General features: G+C 34.7%; 1 protein-coding gene across 4 annotated transcripts in view; it reads right to left on the bottom strand.

Annotated features, from left to right (window-relative positions):
• LOC148940774 (CCA tRNA nucleotidyltransferase 1, mitochondrial) overlaps positions 1-13,783 on the bottom strand; it is a 115,676-nt gene extending 101,893 nt beyond the window's left edge. The window contains exons 1-2 of one of the 4 annotated variants that reach the window (XM_089105168.1): positions 8,628-8,678; positions 6,119-6,160 (exon numbers count right to left, since the gene is read on the bottom strand). Coding sequence is in view for 2 of the 4 variants with exons in the window: in XM_089105164.1 (XP_088961290.1) it covers positions 8,628-8,696 (69 nt within the window). In the remaining 2 variants the exon portion in view is untranslated. Of the gene's footprint in view, positions 1-602; positions 1,748-6,118; positions 6,161-8,627; positions 8,754-13,666 lie in introns of those variants that run through there. The other 3 variants (XM_089105165.1, XM_089105164.1, XM_089105169.1) reach the window with 3 other exon arrangements.
• Positions 13,784-14,693: the final 910 nt, after the last annotated feature.

The raw sequence follows: 14,693 nt of genomic DNA, 5'->3' as shown, positions 1-14,693 counted from the left end.
TCTGCAGGCTGCAGTGGGGCTGATTTCCCCAAAGTGACAATTACAGGATCTTTCAACAATGCTGAAGAAAGTATATGTCTCAAAATTTTGATTGGATGTTTGTTTTGAAAAATGATGGTCGTGGGAGGGGGGCTGGTTGCCCTCAGTTCACTTTTGACTCTTAAAAAGAGCATTATACCGTCAAACGGGGTTACTTTGAACTAAAAGTACTTTTTTTTCTCCTTTATTTCGCAATAACTTTTGTAAATGGTAACATAATAACCTAGAAAAACATTTCCATGTGTATTTCTGACCGCTGAAGAGGGTGGACGTTGCAGATTTTTTCTATCCCTTCCCACATGGCCGTAATTTTTTTTTTGAAAATGGTTTTCAAAGTTACCCACACTTCGTCCAACTTTGAACGACATTATATTATTTTATGTACTGTTCATGTTATTTCTTAATTTGTTCAAAGTTGGCCATGCTTTGGGTAAGTTTGAACAATCACTTATTTACAGACTTTTTTCTCTAAGATTCAATGTAAAATGGTCGCTTATATTGAACAAAATTAAGAAAAAAAAACAGAAAATTAGACTAAAATCATGTCAAAAAACAGAACTTACAGAAAAATCCTAGAAAACCGGAGGCTAGAACTTGTGTTCTTTGCAAAGTTTTTTGTATGACGTTGTAACTTCACGGTGCCCTGCAATTTGGAAGGGGCCATGTCCTTTTCGAACGAGTGGTCCAGCGAAAACATATCTTTCTTCAACAACACTGACACCATCTTTCTTGGGCCAGTTGTAACTGAAGTCAGCATTGCTCACACGTTCCATAAATTTGAACTTCACCATCCCCTCATCTGGAAAGTCTTCTGCTCACCCCAATGTAGAAATCTTTCTCATAGAGCACAGCATAGAAGTCAGACAGTTTAATTGGGGGACCTGAGTCCTTCTTACAAGTAGAATTGTCACCACCCTCAAGTTCACTGTTCTGGCCTTCATCCCAACTAATTTCACTGGAATCGTCGCACAGTTTTCCTGGCAAGTTGTCTGATGCGTCGTCAGTTGAGCAGTCTAGATTCAGGACTTCTCGTAACTTTTTTCCAGCTCCCTTTTCGTTTATTCGGCTTCATTTTAGCTTTGCCAGATTTCACTTCACTCGTCCTTGAATCCTCAAGATCTTTATCTTCTTTGTCGCTCGATTCCGTTAGTGATTTTCCGAGAGCCTTGTTAAGCTTTGTTCGCTTACACAACACAGTACCAACAATGACAAACCACCTTTTTTCAATGAAAGTTATGACAGAATCACCAACTGCCTCACGGTTTTTGTCATTTGATCGCCTATCAGGAATCTTTTCGATGCAACGCTTTCTTTCAAAGCATGCTGTGAACCCATTTTGAAGGTTGACATTGTCATCCTTTGCCAGCTCATCCCAGAGGACCTTCAATAGCTTCAGAAACATCTTCTTTCGGACTGAATTTTCAGCAGGGTTTTGCATCTTGTATTCTTCAAGGGTTCTTCTTCAGATTCGTTTAGTTGGCCCAAAGAATGCTACATCAAGGGGTTGCAAGAAATGGGTGCAATTTGCTGGTAAACAAACAAAAGCAATATCTTCTTCTTTGCATGCCTTGACAACCTTGTCACTGAAGTGAAAGCTTAGCTGATTGCCTATTCAAACTTTTCTTCCAGGCAGAGCTTTAAGGTGCAGAAGCAACTGAGACATGAACCAATCTTTGAATACAGAGCCTTCAAACCAACCGGACTTGTTAACGTTATGTTGAGTACCACGAGGTCCCCCACTTCTCCAACTGGAGTACAAACCTTTTGCTTTATAACAAACATAAGGAGCCAATAGTTCTCCAGTAGCTGAACCACAGACCAAAATCGAGACTGCAGTTTTAGTCTGGTTCATAATCCGCTCTGGGTATTTAGCACCCCTTTTGAATATACACTTTTTTCTGCCTAGAACATCACTTAGATTTGTTTCATCAAAGTTAAAAATATTGGATTCTGGCACATCTTTGATTCAAGGTTATCAAAGTAGTCGGTAAGGTCTTGGCAATTCACTTTTCCTTTCTTTCTTGAATAGTTTTGGCACATTTGTACTGCTAGTGGGTCTTTGTGGCGCCTCAAGACAGAGTCAACTCATTCATGACCTGGGATGTTGTTTTTGAAAGCGTTTACCCTTTTTCCAATGTTGTCAAGGTATGATGCAACTATCCATTGCATATCTGATTTGTCGAAAGGAAATCCCCATTCTGCAGCAATTATAATATTTTTCACAAGAACTTCTTCATCCTCTTTATCAAGGCATACGGAATGCCCAACTTTCTTTGTATGCCAATTCTTCATCTTGTTATTCAGAGTGCCAACAGGTATGTTGAATCTTGTAGAAACATCACAATAACTTGCTCCATTTGAAAGTTCAGTTAAAGCTTCCTGAAGAGTATTTTTGTTGTAACTGGCATATGGTTGACTCCCAACCTTGTGCACATAAGTTCGGGGCATCTTCCTGAAAGAATTATATTTAATGCCAACAGTGGCGTATTTATATTGCTCTGGTAAACGCTGTTGCAGTAAACGCTCCATGCAGAGGTGGGTGAGATGAAAAAGTGAAATTGGACTTCCCTTGTTGCAAAGCATCCAAAAATTTCGTTAATTTGAGAGGAAAATGTCTCAGAAAGAAGTAAAAAGTAACAGAATGTTGTAAGAGCTTTGCTAAACATGAAAGTTTTTCTAAATCTTTTAAGGTAAACTTGGCTAACTTGGGACTTTCTAGCGCCCATCCCCCATTCCTTCAATCCCTTTTGACTATTAAGACCACAGTTTATAGAATTAGCAGTATGATCATTCCCTATCTCACCTATTATAAAAACCCGGACCGGGGTGCGAGTGCTCCAGAGAACGTTTTTGCAGATATAAACATAAGCGGCATCAGATCTTTTCACGGGTAGACAAGTCAGATTTCTCTTGGACACGAAACTTGGCTTCAACGTTGGAACACTAATTTTGAAGAAACTAATTTTAAATTAATTTATTCCAATACATACATGAAAATCGGTAATTAGTAGTGCAATGTTATTATTAGATGTTTTTAGGAAGTAAAAATAGGTTTCAAGGTCTCAAGTTGGTTTCAAAGGCATTTTGAGAAAGTTTCTGCCAAAATACGTGTTCCAGGGTAATTGGACCGCTGATGGCAGATCAAATAAGAGGAGCTGTTTGTACATGCTGATATAAATATATATACATATATATATATATATATATATATATATATATATATATATATATATATATATATATATATATATATATATATATATATATATATATATATATATATATATATATATATATATATATATATATATAAATATATAAATATATAAATATATAAATATATAAATTTATAAATATATAAATATATAAATATATAAATATATAAATATATATATATATATATATATATATATATATATATATATATATATATATATATATATATATATATATATATACTACAAAAACTTTACAAAAAAGAAAGTTTTTTCTAAAGAAAAGTAAAGGCCATATTAAACTTAAGATCAGTAGAAATAAAATTTTCTGAAAGTTCCCTAAGAATTTTACAAAAAACAGTTCTTAACAGATGTATTCTCATAAGCACTGAAAAAGGTATCATTTTCTCTGAGCTGGCTGAAGTTCTCAGTGGTGTCCTGCAAGGAACCTTTTTGGTGCCTAAACTGTTTAGTATGTGTTCAGCAACTGCTCAATAAACCCAAAGAATCCACTGACATTATATGAAGTCAATTGAAAGTTACTAGGGCAGGCCAGATATAATGAAGAACCTTCAGCTCTTTAGGAGGACCTCAACCAGCTTTCAGGATGGTCTGAAGACTGGGGCTTACATTTCAATGTACCCAAATATGAAGTTCTTCATTTTGACTGAAACAACCCCAATTGATTTATACCACTGAAAAAAACAAATCAAGAAGGCAACTGAAGAGAAAGATTTTAAGGCATTATTATTGCACACAGCCTAATTCCATGAATATACATGCGATCAAGCTGCAAAGGCAAACCAGGCCCTTGGGTTCATCAAGATAAACTTTACAGCCAGGAAACTGTGTGTGGTAAGGAAACTCTATAAGGCATCAATCAAACCAGATTTAGAGTTTGATATGGCATTGGCAGCAGGTATGGAAAAAGTTCCAAAGTTATCAGTAGCAGAATTTGACAGAACTCCAAAAGCTGCCAACACTTTAGCAGCACAACTTGTGTTTTGACAGATTTTCGTTGAGCAACAAGTATTTTTATATGTAAAAATGGTATTTTCAGATAAAATCTGCCAACAAATTTGAAAACTGCAAAGTAGCATTGCAACTTTGCTACCCAACTTTTTGCATGGTGGATTGGCAGGTCTCCAGTAAAAAATGGCTGCTAAGGCACTTGAAAATTTCCACTGCCTAGCCACCAAGATTGAACTTCCCCTGCAAGAGAAACCTTGTGAAGAGCTTCTTAGATCTTCAAAAATTATAATGCTGGTGTACAGAGGAAAAAACGGATATGTCATCATGACTTGCAGATTTCTTAAACATGCAAGCTTAACTTCAGTTTTCTCTCCCTCTCTATGTGATGCTATGGGGGGGACACAGCCAGAAACTTCAGGTCCCAAAGGTCAACAACATGTACATCAGAACTTATATGGTGTTTGCTTCATGTCACCATTGAAAAGTCTCTCAGATGCAACTGTTTAATCCAAGACTACTGAATCATTCAAGAAGGGCCTCAAGTCATGACTGGACAAACACAGAATGGAAACTGACCTTTGATGTTGCTAAACCTTGATGAAGTTCACACACAACAATATTCTCTAGAGGAGGTTCAACAGTACCTCATTTCCCTGGAAAATACAATTTAAGGAAATATCATTCCTAAAAGCACTTTACTTTAACAACACCCCCTCTTAAGCGTAAATATAGGCCTACAGCCCAAATTATAGCACTGTCTTTAACAAATCAATGTGCTAAAACCTTACATCTTGTGGCTAAAAACAACTTAAACAAAAAAATCTGATAACTCTGATTTTACTTCTTAGGCTGTGTTTTGTGAACATCTTTCTTTATTCTTCTCAGTGCAGTGGGCTAAGGACTTTGATGACATTGTCATCAAGGTTCTTTCTTCAGTGTGCTATTTGGTGGTAAGCAGTAAGCTCTTAGCACTTGAAAAAGCAAAAAGTGATGGTCAAAGCAGAAAGAAGTAAGCTCTTAGTACTTTGATAAGTCAAAAACAGGCTTTATATATTCTCCATGCATTTTTCCATTTCTTTGTTTTGTTGATATGGTTTCTTTGCAATTAAATATATGTGAAGAAAAAAGTAAGATATGGAAAAATGCATTGAAAATATATAATTAAGGCTAAATATTTGAACCTAAGGGGGGATTGTGGTGGAGAAATGAAGTACTTTCAGAAATGATACAGCCAAAGTAAGTATTTTAGAATTTTAAAAGTTGTTTTCAGAATTTTACAGTGTTTTTTTTAGAAGGAGTGATTTTACAATAATACAATATAAGATTGGGTAAATTTTCTGCTTAACTCACTAATGAGATAGCTAATAAATAAATATACCTTTAGAATCAGAATTATATCCTGAATCTGTAATTGCACTTGAAATGAATTTTACAGACACCCCCCCCCCTCCCCCTAATGTACAAATATATACCCCAAATACACCCTGTATATATGAAATGAGTTATCCCTTATTTTGACAAACTGTAAAGTCAATTTAAAGAAAATGAGTTATTTACAGAGAAATTCAGTGCATTTATGCAATTCAGGGTATATATTTGCAGGTGATGGTCTAGAGTAGGGGCTATTGAGAAAGAAACATATTACAAAAACAATTCTTACTTCATATATTTAGAATAATTGTAGATAACAAATTTTGACTATAGCTCCACTATACTTTACCCTCAACTCCACCTAATGTGCAAATATATAGCCCAAATTATATATTTTTGGTTAAATTCTAGGCAAGCTAATTTTTGCTATCTTGGAAAGTGGTTTGTTTAGGAAAATAAAACTCTCAGGGATGGATCTACAGACTAAAGAATATCCTGGGGAGGAATTTTGAAATACCTACCTCTACTCCTTCTCTCTTTAGAGGGCACTGACCTTTGATGACCTTTAAAAACCATCATTTTATAAAAGTGAAACCTTGCAAATAAATCTTCTGCTTAAATGAAGCATAAAAAAAAGTATTTTCAGATTCACAACTTTGCTCAATCCCAATTTATGAGGTTTCAAAGATCTGCAAACACATTTCCTAAATTTAGAAAAAAAAAATATTGATATGGCTTAAGATTCTACTCAAGCAGCAGGAGTTTCAATTTCAAAAATAAAACTAGAGAGAAAGAGATACTTACATATTATCCCAACCCCACTCAAGAATTTTGATCTGTATTATCTGAGAAAAACCAGTTTGTCTGTCTGGAGTAGGTTATGATTAGCTTAGTCTCATTGAGAAAAACTATTATTCCAGTATATTTTAATTAAATGTTTAATATATAGAGGTGGGTAGGTTAGGTATTGAACATAATGTATTCTGTGTGGCCATAATTTTCTTCTGTAATTTCGATTATTTTGCTGATAAAGTATTATATTTTCATCATATTTTGGTATTATTTCATTAGCATTAACCTAACTCCACTTCTTCGGTGGGGTTGGGATAATATGAAGTTCTGAAAAAGAAGCTGAAACTGAATATTAAGATATTATGTTGTTTTGTCAAAATTTTGATAGGTATAAACCTGTCAAGTAGGAAAATTTCTAAAACCTAGAAATCAGAAGAGGCTTAATATAGGGTAAAGGCACAGATGATTCAACAGTGCAATTTTGGAACCATTGTCAAGATTTTCCTTCAAAACAGGATAACTCTGCTTAGTTGTCACTTGGAATACCATCTCTTGAAGCTGTCATTATATTTTGACAATGTGAAATGTGGATACTATATCCAATACATCCAGATAAGAAAAGAATATTCAATTCAATCAGTTTCCTGTTTTCAACACAAAATGAGCTCCCGACAATTTTTTAGGTATGTAATGTTCAAACTGTCATTACTTGCTTATCTTTTGGCAAAAAAAAGGTTGGATCAGCACCAATGCGTCAAGAGACTTCTGATCTTTTCTATAATGTAGCCACATTGGCTTTTTCTTGATAAAATTAAGTTAAAATGGCAGCTCATATTATATTGATGAAACTATGTTCCAAGTGTTGAAAATTCTTGTCTGATGTAGTGCAAATTCAAATGTAGATATTGGCTTGCCCTGTCAAAATATAGGTGGCTATGTCCAAACTTCACTAAACATGTGAAACAGATGAGAAACTATTGGTGTAGAAATTCAAGGGTCCTCTGACAAAAATATAGTTGTCAAATTTATGGGTGCTTTCTCAACAACAAGAGATTTTGATGATTATTATTCCTAATAATATTTCATGTGAAAAAAACATTAAAAGAAGGGTTTTTTTTAATCATAGATTTACTGATTTGATGCTAGATTTTTCTATCATCTGAGGAACTGCCACTTGGCCTTGTGCTATGTTCATATTTTTAAGCATCTGACTTGATTAATCATGACACCCTAATTCATTTATCACTGAATAAATTTGAAGTAGACCCTCTCTTAGTAAATTTTGCATATGTTTTCTTTCAAACTGATCCCAAGCTTCAAAATACAAAATATTCTCTCTGAACCCCTCGCTAATTAGTGCAGAATTCCTCAAGGAACCCTGTTAGGCCACCTCTTATATGTAGTATTGATTAATAAAATTGGTAAGATTCCCTCAAAGGTGTTAATATGTGGATGACCTGCTAATCCTTAAAGTATGTCATAGAACTATCAAAAATGGGTAAATTTCTACCAAATCATATTATTGACTTACACATAAAGTGAATATACCACTCAATGCCTTTTTTTCTGCTGATTACAAATATAGTAATCATTTCTATTGGAAATGAATTTCAGCCCTCCCCCCTATATATGCTAATTCAGGGTATATATTTCTACAACCTAACCTAAGCTAACCTAACCCTGAATTGGCATATATAGGGGAGGCTGAAATTTATTTCCAATAGAAATGATTATTATATTCTTAATCAGCATAAAAAAGGCATTGAATGGTGTATTCACTTTATTCCTAACTCAATAATATGATTTGGTAGAAATTTACCCAAAAATGACCCTATCAAAACCTATGTTTTGGATAAAAGAATTTACATATGAAAGCAACTTCCCCTCAGTCAAATAGAAACAATAAACTTCTTAAAATCTACTCCTGTATTCTTAGACCCTAGGCTATCCCACCCAAAATGCTAATGAAACATGTCAAACTCATTGGTGTCATAAACTTCTGATTATCTTAAGTAGGACATGAATATATTTCAATAATTCTGGACTTTCTAGACAGAGGATATTCAAAACTAAAAATTTTTAAAGTGGCTTCAAAATATCTTCCTGGGACACACTTTAGCCTCTAGACCCATCCCTGAAGTGTATTCACTTTATTCCTAACTCAATAATATGATTTCGTAGAACTTTACCGATTCCTGTAATTAACATTAAAAAGAACACTCTTAAAATCAAACTTACCTGAGTTTTGGAAACACTGATTGCCTGGACAAGAATTGTACGTAAATGTTTTTTAAAAAAACACAGCATTAGGTGTATTTTGAATTCTAAAGCTTTATTGTCAACATCAAATGAAAATTGATGAAAGACTGGAATGGAGACCAGATTCTGAAAAATTTGGCGCTCAAATCTCATCGCTAACTCAGAGCAAAGAGTATATAACGCCCGTTTTTTAGCACTAAGATCTTACATCTAAGATCTTACATCTTTCTGCAAAGATTATCGTTTTTTAACTCATCTTTGTTCTAAAATCTTACAGCTCACTGATATTAGCAAAAAGTGTGAGACCGCCACTGTTTCGCCATATAGAACAATGATGAGAGAACTTTGATGATCTACTCATCATTGTTCTCAGACCGCTGATCAGAGCAGAATGATGAAAGACGTTTGCACAAAAACAGCCAAAGATGTAAGATCTTTGTTAAAAGATTTCACTTTGAAGCGTTTTCTGACAAAATATGTAAGATCTTAGCACATTGATGAGTCAAAAAACGCCCCTATAGTTTCCCATACTCTTTGACTCAGAGCATAAATAACAGACGTAAAGTGCAAGGGTGCAGCTACAGTATTTTTATTGGGGGACAAGAGGAGGTCCTATTGAAGTAGGTACTATTCAAGTGGTAGTGAAAAAAAGTAACTTTTTAACAAGCAGACCACTCCGTGAATTTAGAAACATTACGCAAACAACAAACACACATTAAACAATCATAAATATAACTACTGGTGCTTGGCTTTTACATAAATTGTCAGATACGAGCTGCTACAGACAACATTAGTATAACGTAAACAAGCTTTCAGTTGATGAACGTAAATGTTGTATACACTCGACTTTTTTCACCCAGATTCACCACTACTACTACTACTACTACTAACAACTCACCGCAGCACCAAGCCGTCTGAGGTCAACACAGCTATGCACGCTCCTCATCCATCCCAATCTATTCAAAGCCTCCCTTTATACACCCTCCCACGAAGTTCCCATTTCCATTAAATCTTTCTTTATGAGGTCCTCCCATCCCAGACGGGAACGATTTGCTTTCCGTTTAGCCCTGAACGGTGGGTCGAAAAGAACAATCTTCGGCAATCTGTCATCCTTTATCCGCACAACGTGTCCTAACCATCTCAACCTTTCTTTCATTGTAGCCCTAGAGAGCGGTAATGAACCACATTTTTCGTACAGCCTATTGTTTGAAATACGGTCAGTCATTCGGGTACCCAGAACAATCCTTAAGCAATTTCTCTGGAATACATCTAGCTAATCTTAATCCGGTTTTAGAAGCACCCATGCTTCAGAGCCATATTTGACTACTGTCATCACTGTAGCTTCCAATATTCTAATCTTGGTTTGAAGACTTATCTTCTTATTCTTCCAAACTTGTATTAATTGTGAAAAAAAACACCCTGAGCCCTGGTTATTCTACTTTAACATCTTCACTGCACCCACCATTTTTACTAATAATACTACCAAAGTAAGTGAAGCTACCCACTTGATCAATCTTTTCGTCACCCAACGTCACCTTTTCATCTTCACTTATTCCTAGCCTTAGTGACTTAGTCTTCTTAACATTAATTTTCAAACCTATTCTAGCACCCTGAACTCGCAAAACCTCTAAAAAATCATTCATTTTGCTCACATTTTCCTCTAGGATGCTTAAATCATCAGCATAATCTAAGTCCAGGAGACTTTTTCCTCCCCATTTGATTCCGTGGTCTCCCATTGCCTGTCCTGTGCTCCTTAGTACAAAATCTATCAAAATAATCCATATAAAGGGATTCACCACTAATACCGCTGACCCCCCCCCTCTACTCCTCTATAACCCTACGCCCAGCACAGGATGCTTAATCTCATATCTGAACCAAGCGCTATTCTAAGCCCCGGGTATCGCACTATTCATTTGCTTGTAATTTTGAAAGGATTTTGACTCTGTAAGATTTAATTTGTTGAACTAAACTATTAGTATATATGATTTCTTGAAATATTATTTATGACTTTTATTAATTTTAGTTTTTATGGGTTCCCTGATTTATATTAATAAATAGCGTTGATATCAGCCAGCCACATAAAGCTCAAACAAAAACCTTGGGCATTGCAATAGCGCTGACTGTGTAAAGATACGGGATGAGTAAAAGTATTGCCACAAATGTGTAGCATCATATTGTGTCATATTCCCCATATTTAAATAGTGACCGTATTTCTAATTTGAAATTATTCGAAAAATAGAGTTAGAATTATTAACTTGTCTATTCCCCGTATTTAAATAGTGACCGTATTTCTAATTTGAAATTATTCGAAAAATAGAGTTAGAATTATTAACTTGTCTATTGGGCATTGTTTGACAAAGAATATCCAGAAAATCTTAACTTTCTTGGCATCATTGCGGCAGAAACCTTGAATTAATAAAAAATTGCAAGGGATGCCAATTTGCAGGGAAAATTGACTCTTGAAGTTTAAAAAGTACCTTCCCCGTTGTATCTTTGTTTAAAAAAACGAATTCTATAAAAATTACACAAAAGTTTTTTTGTGTGTAAATCAGGGTATAGGGTTATAAATATCTGGAATGGGGTTGCACTGAATCTCGTCTTTATGTCAATAATTCCTTTCACAAGTGAAGCTCGGTCTCCTAGTGGTGCATGAACTGATAACAAGACATTTCGTACAGCATGCTGATGCAGAGATAAATGTTCCACAAGAAGCAAGGTGTTGTGTGAAATGTGAATAATCTCAGTCATATTCCTTAGCACATTTATATCAATTCTTTTTATTTGGAGCTGGTTTAAAGAAATAATTAGAAAAGCAAAAATAGCAAGAAGTCAGCATGGCATTATACATAGAGGCAGTTCTACATTTATGGGTTGGTATGTGTATCCGAAGCATAAGAAATAGGAATGTTATCACCACTTATTAGGCATTTCAATGAAAAATAAGATAATTGGATTTCAATTAAATACTGGAAATTAAAATTTAAACAATCAAATGATTCCTGGAGTGGTTCCCCCTCTACTAAATTCCACGACCAAACTACAACCGATTTGACCTACCTTCTCATTCTTCAATGATTCTCTTTCTGCCTTATTTGCAGATGTGGAGGGTATATTCATTTCCACTTTTGAAAGTTTCAAAACAAAAGAATCTAATCTTGAACTGATAGATTTTAAGAAGTAAAAGCTCCTTAAACATCAGGAAAAAAAATTGACATGAGCAAATGTGGCAAAACAGGAAGCATAGAACATTTTTCAATTTTTCAATTAACTAGGCTAACATTTTTACTTGATGATAAGGTTTCAAATGCAGTTTTTTGGGAGAAATACTGATATGGAACATATTATGAAATGCAATGGACCCCTATTTTTCTCGGTTTCTTTTTGTTAAAAACGAGAATGGATTAATTAAAAAAAAAATATCTGGTCAAAGTAAAGAGAAAATTTTATACTTACAACGAGCAACAATTTTAAAGCTACTCAATAAATTATAGTTTTTTTTCCAAATTATTGGAGGGGCAACTGTCCCCTCTTACCCCCCTCAATGACACCACTGGTAAAGTGCCATGGGAAAAAGTTTAGAATTCAGTTCTTATATATAGTATCATACATCTTTTAACTATGAGCCGCATCTACGCTAATTTTTAGACTAGAGAAATAAAACTTTAAATGCTCGGTTAAAACAAATATAGTAGGGTTAAATTTTGTGTTTGACAGCTGTAGTCAATAAATTTAAAAGGCTTCAATCCAGATTAATAGATTCAAGTAAATTTCTCATGTATTTTTCCATTTCTTAATTTTGTCTGCATAGAATCAATTTAGAGGTAGATCAATTTTGACTCTTGAAAGGGCATAACTTTCGATTTCAAATCAAATTAGCCCAAGCTGAAGTTTATACGACTAGCCATTCCATAAAAACCTTATATGCCCTAGGTTTTACCCTACAACCCTTGCCCCAGGGCTCTGGAGGGATTTACCAACCCTAGAGGCATTGTTACATGTTCTTTGGACCCTTTTGAACAAACTGACTATCTCACAATTTCAATCAGATGCTTTTGGTGAAAAGAGGGTATTCGGGGGTTTGGGGTCTAGTTGCCCTCCAACACTTTTGAATCTGAAAAGGAAATTTTAACTTCTAAGATTCAACCAAATGAGACTCCTCTAAAGTTTATACAACCATCCCTGTAATTAGAACCTTAAATGCCCAAGGGTATAACTTACAACCCTTGCCCCAGCCTATGAGGGTTTAACCCCAAAGGCCTTGTTATATGATCTTTGGACTGTTTTGAATAAAATTGATATTTCAAAACTTCAATTAGATGCATTTCAGGACACTAGGACGCGTGTGAGCGTGGAGGGGGGGGGTAGATGCCCTCCGATCGCTTTAAATCTTAAAAAGGGGACTAGAACTTCTGATTACCAATCCTATTAGCCTCCTCCGAAGTTTATACGACCACTCTTTCTATAAAAACCTTATATGCCCCCAGTGCATAAATTACAACCAATGACCTGAGGGCTTTGGGGGGTCGTCCTCAAAAACATTCCGGAACTTTCAACTACAATGAACAAAATGGCTATCAAAATTTTTTAATTGGATGTGTTAGGGGAAACGGTGGGTGCAGGGGAGGGCTGGTCACCCTCCAACCAGTTTTGACTATTAAAAGGGCACTAGCCCTTTCATTTACCAATCAAACGAGTTATTTTTGAAGTTTCTATGACAACTTCTTCTATAAGTAGTTCCCTGGTCTAATACAAACCAAAAAAAAATAAAATAAATAATACACTGTGCACACAACGTTCTTTATTTAAGCAGCACTATTGTGCTGCCTATGATTCTTTTTCCTTTAGACAGAAGAGTTACATTTCCTTAGGCGTAAAACTTGGAGCGCTATAGTTTTCAGAACTACTTGAGGAAAAAAAAACAGCCGATAAGAGCAAGGGAAAGTGAAAATAAAAAGAAAACAACAAAGGAGAATCGCTTATTTTCAACAACAGTAAGTTGAGCACAAATTTTCACGTACCTGAGGCAGTACTTTTTGTGCATTCTGAAATGGTAACATCCTAAACTCGTACGAATCACCAAAAACGTCCAGTTTTATTATACAGCGCTGCAAATCATATGATCAATTACTAACAATTCAAACCAAAGTGAAGGGTTACATAGATAACAAAAAAGATTTATTATAAATTTAGAATTTTTCCAAAGCATGATCTGGACTTCGGCACTTTTGTAATCCGGAATGCATGCATCATCAGGACTTTCAATATGACAAACCAATAAATGAATACAATCCAGAATAGATCCATCTTTGATTCATAAAATAAGACTAGAAACAACAACCCTGAATCATATCATACGGAAAACATAGTGCGTCACATTTGAAAAAAGACTAAAGCAATTAGCCTATTTATGATTTGTCTTGTTTTAGACTTTAGATTTTCGGCAGAACTTATGTCGTAATGCAGAAGTGACAAAGCTAGTCATTGAATGATGTAAGGGGAAAGTCATATTTGCTTAATTATTATGGACAAAGACAATTTTATTTAGATGATCTTACAAAAAATCAAAGCTAGTCAATTTTTTATCTGATTAATCTAAAAAACGTTTCCCACAAAACACGTTTTTCAAAGAAAAGTAAAGAGCTCTATTAAACCAAAGATGAACAGAAACAAAGTCAAATAATCTTCCAAGCGTAAGACTACCAAAAACACCATCAACAAATAAATGAAACCCAAGACAAACAGAAATTAAAATAAATAACCGAGTCAAACTCCAAACGAGCAAAAATTAACATTCTCAAGATCAGAAGATAATTTGCACTTTACCCAAGGCCGTACCCAGGGGGAAGGGCTAGGGAGTTTGAACCATCCCTCTCAACCGAATTTTTTTCGACTTGTACAAACGTTACAAAAATGAATTTAAAGAAATTTTTGATGCGTTTTTTTTTTTTTTACTTTAATAAAAACAAAATTATTAGAACTTTAAGGAATAAATATCTGTGTATGTGTATTAACTGACAATCCACGGTCATTTGTTTTTTTTTTTTT

Source organism: Artemia sp. Qi Xiang Cuo, chromosome 19 (assembly GCF_049724085.1).
Source record: "Artemia sp. Qi Xiang Cuo chromosome 19, ASM4972408v1, whole genome shotgun sequence".
Taxonomy (NCBI): Eukaryota; Metazoa; Arthropoda; class Branchiopoda; order Anostraca; family Artemiidae; genus Artemia; species Artemia sp. Qi Xiang Cuo.
This window is presented reverse-complemented; position numbering and strand designations above follow the sequence as displayed.